This window comes from Glandiceps talaboti, chromosome 6, assembly GCF_964340395.1.
Source record: "Glandiceps talaboti chromosome 6, keGlaTala1.1, whole genome shotgun sequence".
In the NCBI taxonomy this organism is placed as follows: Eukaryota; Metazoa; Hemichordata; class Enteropneusta; family Spengelidae; genus Glandiceps; species Glandiceps talaboti.
Window position 1 is genome coordinate 23,498,677 of NC_135554.1, and position 12,196 is coordinate 23,510,872.

The 12,196-nt window shown below is 35.8% G+C and overlaps 2 protein-coding genes across 2 annotated transcripts; both read right to left on the reverse strand.

Annotated features, from left to right (window-relative positions):
* Nucleotides 1-245: 245 nt before the first annotated feature.
* On the reverse strand, nucleotides 246-3,785 carry LOC144437078 (transcription elongation factor A N-terminal and central domain-containing protein 2-like). The gene is made up of 4 exons (XM_078125947.1): nucleotides 3,649-3,785; nucleotides 2,540-2,681; nucleotides 1,213-1,406; nucleotides 246-434 (listed from the first exon to the last, which is right to left on the reverse strand). Exons 1-4 carry the CDS (start codon nucleotides 3,748-3,750, stop codon nucleotides 246-248), a joined length of 627 nt encoding a protein of 208 aa, XP_077982073.1. The 5' UTR covers nucleotides 3,751-3,785.
* A 3,972-nt stretch (nucleotides 3,786-7,757) lies between these two features.
* Nucleotides 7,758-11,200, reverse strand: LOC144436668 (exosome complex component RRP40-like). The gene is made up of 4 exons (XM_078125511.1): nucleotides 11,009-11,200; nucleotides 10,324-10,473; nucleotides 9,104-9,255; nucleotides 7,758-8,052 (listed from the first exon to the last, which is right to left on the reverse strand). Exons 1-4 carry the CDS (start codon nucleotides 11,198-11,200, stop codon nucleotides 7,839-7,841), a joined length of 708 nt encoding a protein of 235 aa, XP_077981637.1. The 3' UTR covers nucleotides 7,758-7,838.
* Nucleotides 11,201-12,196: the final 996 nt, after the last annotated feature.

Consider the following 12,196-nt stretch of genomic DNA (forward strand, 5'->3'; position numbering starts at 1 on the left):
ACCTAATCAGGAGCTACTGATAAAATTAACCCCCCACAATGGTCAAGGTAACTATGAATTGATCAGTCATGGTTACAAACAATGTATCAACATTGTTCACAATACCAATTCATTAGTATTTATTGTCACTTTTCCCATGATGCAACATTCAACATGGAGGGTTTGCAAGTTCCCTATTGTCAATGGAATTGGAATGTACTCAAAAGCTGGGTATCTTTGAGAAATTCCTCTCCAACAGATAAGTATCACCTTCGATGCATAACTATAAAATCAGTAACGCTAAGACTACCTTCTTTGACTTTTGTTCGAACCTCTTCCTTGTTTTTTGCTGCAAATATCATAGTCCTCATTGTCCTTCTGTAGCTGTTATTCAGCAGTCTACTGTTTTGATAAAACACTTCTCTCTCAATGTTTTCCACCAATTTACTGTTTTCCTGAAATAAAAGTATCACTTGATTATCATAAAAGCAGGAAAAATAGGGTGACTTCAACCAAACCTAATTAGTTGGATTTTGAAGAAAAATTGTATGGATTGAATAATCAGTGGTTTATAATAATAATAATTAGGTTGTCATTTATATAAAACGTACAGAATGGATGAAAAGTTTTATTCAATTTTTTTGTTTTAAAGTTAAATTTTTCAGAATGTCATTTGTTGTTTGAAGAGTTATTCAGAGGATTGTCAGCAGCTGGGAGCATACCACAGTGATCAGGATTCCAGTGCTTTATGTGCACTACTGTAAGTAAGAAGAGTGTTGTTCAGTTTGACTCTACCAAGCAATGCAGGTGTTAATTGGGCATTCCAGTGTCCTCCTGCACTGACACTGGAACCATTTTGAGTCATATAGAGTACCTTGCTGTGAATTCAGTATATTAATAGGAGGGGACAGGCCCAGGCTTAGCTGTAAGCTATTTCCTGACTCCCCATTTACCCACTGTTACATTTATTTGGGGTAAATAAACTGATTATAATAGTATTGTTAGTTAGGGCATTTTACATCATCAAATGTGTAAATAAACAGGTAATCCTCATCCACTAGTACTGTTAAGGCTATAAAGCCATCTTATGATGAGGCAGTTATGAATACTGAGGAAACTCTGGCTATCATTATCTCACTAGTGGTCTACAACGGTCTGATGTTAAACTCATTATACTAAACAATGGTTACAGAAAACCCACAATGCCTGGACAAAAGGTAAGAATATACATACTGGGACACATAATGCTCCGGCAAGTAATTTCCGTCCTGATGTTCTTTGTTTTTCTGTTTTGGCGTCAGCTCTGACTTCAATGACAGGTTTGTCTGTGTGTTCCTGTATAAACTGTTTCCATTTATTACGAATTGTCTTTGCCATAGTTGCAACTTCTGGATCAGAGTGTTTTCTGATATCATTTAATGTATGACCTATATGCAGAGATAGTTTGATAAAATTAAATTGTAAGTAACTAGGCTTGAAGTGCCATAACTCATGGTCTCAGGTACCCAGGTTCTCACTGCTGGGGGCTCCACTATGAACGCAGCTCCCAATGAGAGTCTTGGGAAATTTTTGATAAATTGTAAGTAACTGGGCTTGAAGTGCCATAACTCATAGTCTCAGGTACCCAGGCTCTCACTGCTGGGGGCTCCACTATGAGCGCAGCTCCCAATGAGTGTCTGGGGTTTTATAATGCAAAGTTTTCTGCATTGGAAGTCATGGAGTACATTTCTTTCAAGTCAAGAAGAATGAGGTTACAAAGCCTGTCCTTCGTAATTATATTAGTATCAGTTGCTTGAGACATGCAAATATGTTGCAAAGGGACCGGGATCGCTCAGCATGCCATGTTGGAAATGGAAGTACATGTATTCCTCAGAATGTATGGTTTTGGATACAGATTCGGTGCAGAAAACTTTGGATTATGTTTCCCAAAACTCTCATCTGGGGAGTCTTGTAGTGCAGCCCCCAGTGGTGAGAGTCTGGCTGGGAAACTGAGACTACTTAATTCCTGCATCAACAAATGCAGGGACTTCACTGGAGGTTGGTAAACAAATTAGTAACAGGGTACCACTGATCAGTCCAACTGTAGTTTGATTGATCTAGTACCCTAACACACAATGTACTGAGAAACAAAACCATTCTTGAATCATTTCAAAAAATCTTGATTGTCACAAGGTGTCATATAACTTGTCCTGTCATAATTTTGAAAAAGTCTTTGGCATAATAGTAGAACATTGTTCATTTAGAAAGATTACTTATGGTGACATTTTTATCACATACTGCATTTGTGACAAATTATGTTCCTGTTTCTGTTGACTCAGTATTACTAATAAGTATCACACCAAGTTATTAATAAATTATTAAAAATATAAACACCAAGTTCTTTAGTAATTATAATGATAAAAGCATGTCACGCCTTCTTAGCAAACACAACAACCCCACATCTGCAAAAAAACAAATATGTTGTAAATTTGAATCAGGATGCAAATGTACTATCACATACAAGAATCACATTTATATCCTGGATCAAATAAACATATGCAATAAATCTATATTTTCCTACCTATTTTTGTTGAAAGTAAAATTTCTCGTGATGGTATTTTTCGATTCAATTCTTGCAAAGCCTGCAGTAGGATTTCTTTGGTTTGATTTTCCAACTCCAGCGTGACCTTTAACCTCATAATGTCCTCCACAACCACCACTCTCTGTATAATAATAGAAATATTCGAAATGGTCTTAGTGTGTGTGTATGTTTTAAGGCAACTTTGAGAATAGATTCAAAAAAGCTAAAAGCAGCACATAGATAGATTACACTATGGATGATAGTGGTGCATTGGTGATATGGATATAATCATACTGGAACTGAGAGTGTAAACAATATAAAGTCACATTGAAATGGTATTCTAGAAATCTACAAAATAAAGCAATGCATGACATGGTGCTTTAACCATTCTTCCATGGATGGTAAAAAAGACAGTTTGCATAGTTTTAAGCATGTAATGAGTTATCAAAGATACTAAAATTATATGCTGCTGTGATCGTAATTTTCAAAATCCACTTTAATTTGTGTCAACTATATCTTGTTGATACACTGTAATCATTTCATCTAGTCATCTGTGATGTTCATCTCATGATACATTAATGCAAAGTTCAATAATCAATTGCAAATACACGATAATTTGATATTTATCTTTTCATTAGTTTTATGATTTATTCTTGATTACTTCCTCACATCTCTTTACCATTTATTCGTCAAATTAAATATTAGAGTGTGATGATGATAATAGCTGGATGTCACAGTATATAAATGGGTGTCGGAAATGAAATTTTGCTCTGTATATAGTCAAAACCAAATGATTTCAGGGGTTAACTAACTTAACTATGTCAAGGGCGAGCACTTGAAAATGGGCCAACGGATCAACATCATCTAGATGCAGTACTGTAGCAGTTTCGCTACGTCGCTCTCGTTCCTACGCTGGAACGTTTGCAAATTCCGTAAGAAAATAAACAATAAAAACGACCAATGTTGAGTCACACAAAAAAAAAATATAAAAAATAAAAAAGTATTGTTAATAAAAACAGAGCAGCTAAACATCAAGTCACTGTACTGTGATGATACTGATAGGACCTGGTTATTGTAATAACGTTATAACTTTTCGATTAGTGCCTCACTTGTAAAGACTCGATGGTGGCTTGTTTGTACTCCTTCTTCGTTGCATTAGTGTGTCCCTTCGGTCTTGACTGCCTTGGTGTTTTAACCAGAAACTTGTCCATATTAGCTCATTTCTGCTTTGAACGACGTACGTTCGTGAACACGAACAGCTGATCAAAACTTCCGGTTCTCTCGATCTCCTGCGCATGCCCATGTGTATTTCACCCACTGAATTCACAGACGAGCACTTGTCGAGATATAAAACGCTTTTCGCCAAAATGTCACTATAGTGTCACCTCTTGATTGAAAACTTTTTAAAAATCCGTGTGTGATGACCAGGAAAAGTCACAACTATTTAAAGAAAATAGAGCTAGAAAAAGCATATAAATTGGCAAAACAAGAGGGTCATCACGTGACGAGTAAGCTTACCATTGGAAAACGATGAAAAGAAGTTGCGCCCTTTAATACATCCATGATTTTACCTACAGTAATTTCTTTCGCTTCTTTTACGAAAGCTATAAATGTTGCGTAAAATCACCATACTATACTCAATTTTTGTTTGAATTAAGTTTTAATAAAAACAATTGTACGAAGAAATTAATTGAGCAAGTCCTATTTAAAATCAACGCGGGAGCGGTCTCGGCGGACATGTTGAAAATAAACGTTGTCCGATATTTGATACATTGTTTAACATGAACATGGACATTTTATAATAAATTTCATCGAAAAAGCCATGTAATTGTATCATGAGCAGTGACAGAAACTATAAGTAGATTCATAGATTCAATTATTACAATTATATCGTATTTTCAAATTAGTAATTTTTGTAAGAGTTGAGATGGGAAAACAATATATTGTTTGGCAGAGCTAAGAAAACGTTTGGTCTCAAGATCCAATTCTTATGTTATGGCACAATGCGAGAAATTGGGACTGTTGTGTTGCTGTAACAAATTTTCTGTTGGTTTCTTCACGACCACCTGTTGAATTGAATGAATGGGACTTTTCATTAAATGTTCCACCAGAACGTAAAAGGGTCCAGTAGATTAAAGATATACATAGTACATACCATGGTGACAATGTGACATGTTGTAGACATTATCGCGGTATAACTATAAGCCTAAATATTGAAATTCCCAGGGATCTACTTCCATGGTCCTGACAAATTAAAATTTGATATTAAAAACACCAAGTTACGTAGGCCTACCAGCTCAAATATAAATTGAGGCTCGTGAATTTTAGCTTTTTTTGTATTTCAATTTCAACATGAAAATCAAGTGAAGTATTTTATATTACCAACGTTTTAAAACCAATATGTCGCTTTAAGGCAAAATTACAACACGGCATTCAGCGCGAATAGGAAAAATAATTACAAAATAATTACTGTAACATGTATGATATTTGCACGAAATGTGACTGTAACCTCGGCAGAATTTGAAATATTTCATGAGTTGAACGGTCTGTAGCATAGAGATTGTGGAAATGCAAATGTCGCACTGAAGAAAAGAGAGATACGAAATTAGGAAAATATAATGTACTAGTCTCTGATGTCATCATAGTTTGCTAACCTTAGTTTGTTTGCATATTTTTCATAGTTAGGTATGTCCAATGTGTTCTTCATTTACCGCGACCCGAACATGCATCAATTCATAGATATTTGTGGAATTTTATCCTATAATTTGTCTGCTTTCAGCAGAAAATCAAAATGTGTTACACTGTCGTGTATATTATTGAAACAATTGTGTGTGTGTGTGTGTGTGTGTGTGTGTGTGTGTGTGCGCGCGTGTGTGCGCGCGTGTGTGCGTGTGCGCGTGCGTGCGCGCGCGCGCGTGTGTGTCTACATATATACATATGTGTGTATAGGGCCTAACATATGAACAGTTACAGGCGTATGTTCTTAATGTTTATTGAGGAGACTTCTAGATCTACAAATAAAAACATTGTTTGGTGATGAAATTCTATTCAAATCTCAAAGCTACTGAGCTACTTTTCAACAAATGTGATGAATTTTGAAATCTACTGGTACTGAATGACAGCGGAGTCACATGTATTTCAGTGTACCAGTAACAAATTTAAAGGAACCAATACCAATACCTTGTAAAAATTGCACGACTCCGCGAAGATATACACGAGCGATATGGGAAACCAATCTTCATAAAAATTAAGTCGCATTATTTAAAAGTATAAATAATAATTTCAATAAATTAAGTTTGGATGACCCTCATCTGATTTTAGCGGGAGACGATAGCTGCTGGCTATCAAATCATCCTATCCCTGCCCTCTCAATCGATAATATGATATTGTAATGATGTAATAAATGGAGAACTGTGATGATCTTCTGACTTGGCGATCACTTATTTTCTCATTTCCCAAGAAACTATAACTTTCTTTAATAATGACCATATTATTAGAATTTCCTAGCAAATTACATTCAGTAATAAGACTACCCATTAAAATAGGAATGTCGGTATCGAGACTTCTTTGTCTATTAATTTAGAAAATTGACTTTGGGAGTTATGATGTATGGCTGCATCTATAATCTATACTTATTTGATAGTATTTATTAGTGGAATTGTAAATATTTCTTTTCGGAGAGATCGACCATTTAGTTTTTCTCCCTCTCATCTTCGTATTTCAATTTATTAATGTCGTATAATTTCAATTTAGCGTAATTCATTATTTCACTCCGCGGCAGATAGTCTTTGCGATTTGGTGTAATTATATATCATGAGTTGAAAATACATTTCTCATCAAATGAAATTATCTGAAGTGCATACAATCGTCATGACATCACATTTGATACAGTGTATGTGTCGGGGCTGCTGCTCGAGGACCGACATTATGACACAACGTTAAACAATCAATAGCCCCCTCATCGCCATCCTTACTTTCTCTTTCGTTTTAAAAAAAAATCTTTTGCGTCAATGCCATAGTTGTTTGACTGCCGTACTACTCAGGTAAGACATCACTACACAATGATCTCATTTAATTTATGTAACTCAATAGTAATTCTGTATATTGACAATTTATTCAATAACCATATTTACAACTTTTTTTATTTAGAGACTTTCTTAAATGAAAACACCTTCAATTCTCTAAAAAATTGAAACTTGTAAAATGCTCAACCAAAATAACATGTATCGGTTTGTTGCCCTTATTGTGCTCAAGAACTAAGTAGACAAGTGTGACTTTGGGAAGATGAAATATAGCAATTAACAAGAATTCTAGATATTTGTGGTAGATGCTAACCTCCACTGCAACATGTATGTCAGTGTGTCATTTTTTGTGCGTGTTAATGTACGTAGGTAGATGTACACATGTAGTACCAATGTACTTATATATGCATGTGTGTCTATGTATGTATGTATGTATGTATGTATGTATGTATGTATGTATGTATGTAGGTAGGTATCATGTACGTATGTATGTATGTATGTATGTATGTATGTATGTATGTATGTATGTACGTACGTACGTACGTACGTACGTACGTATGTATATATGTGTGTATGTGTGTGTGCGTTGAATAAACAACTTTTACAAAATAAGTATAGGGTATCCCTTGAAGTACTTAATACCAGGTAGTTGTAAAATATTTCTCAAAGTGTTGAAAGAACAGGTCCAGCAAGACTGAGGATACTGTAGAAAACAAACCGTAAAATTGGCAAGGTCAAATAAAGATATATCTGGGATACACAGAAGATAGAATAAGGACACTGACAAAAACAAATCAAACCAAATAGTGTTACAGAAATGTTATCATTTTAATGTTTCCTATCAATTACACTGTATCCATAATAATTGAAATTGTTGTTTACACCTCGATAGATATACATAGTGACTTATTATTCTGTCACTTCTTACTCCTACACCAATGCACAGACTTCATCACAAGAGATGGTATTGTAAGGTATTGTAAGGTATTGTAACCTCTGATTATCTATTGGCTTGTCTGTACCATTTACATTTCAACATGAATCACTACTATATCATCACAAGAGGGCAGCTGGAAAATTCTACAAGTTTGTCTGGATCATTTACATTTTCTGGACCATTCACGTTTTCATGTAGTTCACTGCTATCATCATTAGAGGGCAGCATTCGCTAGATAGGTCTCTTGACTCTCTCGTCTTTCTCATTTTATTTGTACTCAACTTGACCACTAGAGGGCAGAGTTTACAAGAAAAGTCAAACGACGCATCGGTATTCTAAGCTATGACCAACCAACAACACTGACAAGTTTGTTGACCATGACTTTGATCTGTGTTTCACTCATAAACTCAGCACTTGAGATAGCATTACAGATTGCAATGGTGTGATCAATTGTCCTGGCTTTCACCCATACTCTTCCATTCATTCCGACTGCAATCTCAAACGGCATGTGTTTACCAAGTAACTTCAACAACTGGCACTCTGGTGACAAAATTCTGTGAATAAAAAACAAACAAAATTGATTTAGAGAGTCTAGTCTTGGCAGAATGGATAGATTAGGAGTTGCTCTGCAGGACGGTATCACACTTTTTGCAATACCTACAACTATTCCAGTTATCATTTAGAGACACCTGTGGTCATAATGTTGTTTTATCAGTGGTGGACAATCAAAACAGGATTTGAAGGTAATAAGGAATCTCCTCTGTTACATACTATTACTCTAACATAAATTCACTCACAGACACGATTTTCTGGCACTTTCAAAGCCAGTCTTATTGTCCAACTCTGCTGATAAAATGACGTTCTTGTCACAGCCTTCTATAAATCATAGCTGAAACAGTTGTAAGCACACTACTTTTAGCCTACCTAATTTGCATAATATTATGCTGCAGAGTGTTTTTAGTTTTCACGAGCTAAGCTAGACACAAAGTAAAACCATAAATGCACAATATCTATCAATCAGCATTCATAATCACAGATGGTGGCATTACTGAGACTTGAAAGTTCAGTGCAGGGTTGTATTACTAGTATATTTGTCAGTGAACAAGACCTCACAATCCCACTTTTTATTTGAATAAATCTATTTCTCAGTTGAAAGTTCTTGGATCTCTTGACGGAAAATGAAGTTATGTCGTCCAAATAGATTTTGATCCCATACTCAAGTCAAAGTTACCTTGGACAAGCAAAATATGTGACCTGTTACATGCAAAATATTGTTTCCAATAAGCCAAATATGGCAAATAATATGACCTGGCTGTTACATGCAAAATATTTTCACAAAAGCCAAATATGGCAAAATCATGTGATCTGTTATATGCAAAATGCCAAATATGGCAAATAATACACCCTGGTAACCTGTGTACATTGCTCTATGTGAGACAGTGAAGCAAAATGACAGCTTGTGATGTAAACAGGCTAGTAACCTGGCTATTATATGCAAAACATTGTTTCACAACAAGCCAAATATGGCAAATCATGTTTAAATGCAAAATATACCTTATCACCATAAGCCAAATATGGCAAACCACAACAGAAGTTTGTACTTACTTTCTGACAAGTCCAAGAGAACAATGAAACATAAACCCTCCTCCAGCAATAACACCTAAACCATTACTTCTACCACTACTATCAATACATACTAACTCGGGTTCCATATCTTTATTTGCGACAAGAAATTTAGCATATACAACATCTCCTATCTGCAACACAATTTGTAAGTGTAGATTTAGTGGATAACATAGTCAACAGCACTGCATGAAAATGTCGCACTTTCAGTTCCATATACATGATGGTCACACAACAGAATTGTCGCAATTTCTTTGTGTGACCATCATGTTTACAGAACTGGAAACACCAACCTTTCATGCAGTGTAGATCAAACTAGAAGATTTACATCAAATTGTTTCACATGCTTTATTTGAGTTTGGAAAATTATCTTCTGAAAATCTAAAAGTTTTGAAAAATAAAGTGTTAAGTATGGTTATATTTTTCTCCAATATTTTTTCTTCATTTATCCAGAAAATGCCTTCCTGACAATTAAAGTTTTGGTTTACTAAGATCAACACAAACTAGAACTATTGTTGCAACATGTTGAAGCTATTGAATGGACATTGGTTTAAGTGACTAACTTACACTATCTTGATTACAGGATGATTATGTCTGCACAACAGAGGCATTGCTTTGGCTATCAGCCACTTGTGTAATTGACCATATCAGAACAATTATGATAGCTTTGGTTTGTCTAGCTTAGTAAACCAAGACCTCGATCACTAGAGTACATAGTACATAGAAGAAAAATATCCACTTGCAATTAATAGTACTTGTGACGGTTGAAAGGGAATGGATATCTTGTGAATTCACTTTGTTTTAATAAAAACTTGGATGTTAGACAAGACAAAATGTGTTGGTTTCATTCACTTTCACTTGTTAGTATGGAACTGGCATTGATCAGAACCTGGGTGCAAGTAACATCAGCATTTCTTGGCAACGTCTGTTAAATATGTTGTGATCTGTTCCTATATCATTTTTGTAACTTTACAACTAAACAAGCAGTCAACACTATCTCCAACAGAAGTTCCCTACCAAGGCTCATGCATCACTATTGCCTTACTTCTGATCGATGCCAACAGCATACAGTGAATGTGATTGAAATCAACACATTTTATCTCATTTTACATCCAACATAGCGAAATCAAAAGATATCCTTTCACTTTCGCAAGTAAATATAAAAAAAATGGTGACATGGACTTCCAGCCATTTTTGCTCACCTGTACATTTGGTCTGTTTTTCTTTGTGGCACCTTCAAATGCTAGATATGATAACGTTGCTGGTTCACTACTGCCAACATCTACTCGAAAGATATCACCTGCCTTCATTGTTACAATGCCGAGGACATTCTCACCCTTTATTGGAACATACTGAGGACCAAATAAAACATGAACAAAGATTGGATGAGGTATCATAACATACAAATGAACACTCCATAGGTGGGTGCAATTTCCATGGAAGCGAAGTATATGAAAGGATGTCATATTTTCTGTGCCGAGTCTTTATACTGTGATAATACTAGATTATTACATACGAACCTGCTGTCACTTGCATCAGTCCCAGAACATATATACTATACCGCAATTATTATTACTTATCTGTGTATAAATTAACGAGTCTGTACTAAAGCAGACCCCATACAATCAGACTCACTTGTGTATGGCTTCTGGTGACATGCATCGATCTCAACGCCGTTGAAAAGAATTGCGTGGTTGAATTGAATGTTACTGTACATCAACTGAAGTACTATATTAGTCCTGCTTGCAGACGGAGTAAGTTGGGAGTCGATTCTGACAATGTCTCTCTCCTTCTCATTATTTAGGGACAATATCTGAATCGAGTCCGTACACCAAGCGAGACTTCACACTATTACAGCATCACATGTGGAATGCATCTCGAACTTACCCGTTTTTGATGAGTATCTACCCAGTAAACATTTTGATCCTTGTTCCGTAGAATTCCACACTTACAGACAACAACATCTTCTGCATCTAGCCTAAGTCCTGGGCCGAGACGCAACTTTGAATGTTTTCCTACGTCGCTGAGTTCCGATAAAACATCACCGGGGAGCATGACTTCATTCACGTGTGCCGCCATCTTGCTTTTAGACCCCCTAAGCAAAGTCCCAGTCTTCCAAAAAGAAACCACATAAGTTCTCTCGCGTGAGCTGGCCGTGACACTAAACAATACGACTGGCACAGTAGTTGCTTAATGATTTGTTTATTTGTTTGTTACTTGATCTTCTGTCAAATGATCTTTTGTTCCTATGTTGACATAGACCTCAAGTGTTAATGTCGCAAAATATAGTTTAATATTATTTTCATATATATGCAAATTTGCCACAAAATCTAGTAGGCCCTAATTTTACACGTAAAGTTTTCTTGCTATTCACTAGCCACATTTCTTCAGAGTTTGTGGGAGGCCGGAGGTAGAGCTAGAGATCGTCGAAAGTCAATACTAGCATGGAAGTATCGCCGCCGACTTGATACTTTCATGATACTAGTAAACCAAAACTCGAGTCCTATAATTAGTGCCTGTAATGCACTTCTTCCATATAGGACAAAAAGCCCCGCCATAAACCTTTAAAATATGACATTTGAAATTTTTAGTAAAGTCGGTGGAATTCTCTGATCCATAAATGATCAAAAAATGCGTTAATCTAAGATCATTCTATTTGTGTTCATTCAACTTGAAATTATCGGTTTTTTCTTGATTGGTTTTGTAAAAAGGTGGTTTATATTGTTGTTCAGACTATTGTTTTTCCACCGCTCAATTGGTAATCCATGGTCTATGGTTCCCATTAACTCATCAATTCAATTTTTAATGCCAGGTTTTTAAGTAAAAAGCTAACGAGCCTGTATTCCGTTGAAATCGATAGGCAAGCCTGTAAATAAACATGCAATCTTACCACTGACTCGCTTCTGATTGGTTAAGTCATGTTTTATTCACCATGTCACTGCTGGTATTTCATGTCACGGCACGGTTTCTCATTTCTCATTCAATTATTGAATTGACCTTCACGACCCCCGACCCATTCGTCAAGTCGGTGCTTAGAGACGGAGACGAGACTTGGCAATAGACGCTATTTGCGCA

Bases quoted from the DNA above. Each gene is read 5' to 3' on its own strand.
- LOC144437078 (XM_078125947.1), bottom strand. From the start codon at position 3,750: ATGGACAAGTTTCTGGTTAAAACACCAAGGCAGTCAAGACCGAAGGGA. The intron at 1,407-2,539 runs GTAGGAAAATAT...CTCTGCATATAG, and splicing joins TTTACTTTCAACAAAAATAG to GTCATACATTAAATGATATC. The intron at 435-1,212 runs GTATGTATATTC...CTTTTATTTCAG, and splicing joins CCGGAGCATTATGTGTCCCA to GAAAACAGTAAATTGGTGGA.
- LOC144436668 (XM_078125511.1), bottom strand. From the start codon at position 11,200: ATGGCGGCACACGTGAATGAAGTCATGCTCCCCGGTGATGTTTTATCG. The intron at 10,474-11,008 runs GTAAGTTCGAGA...TTTGGTCCTCAG, and splicing joins TAGATACTCATCAAAAACGG to TATGTTCCAATAAAGGGTGA. The intron at 8,053-9,103 runs GTAAGTACAAAC...TTTTATTCACAG, and splicing joins TCTCTTGGACTTGTCAGAAA to AATTTTGTCACCAGAGTGCC.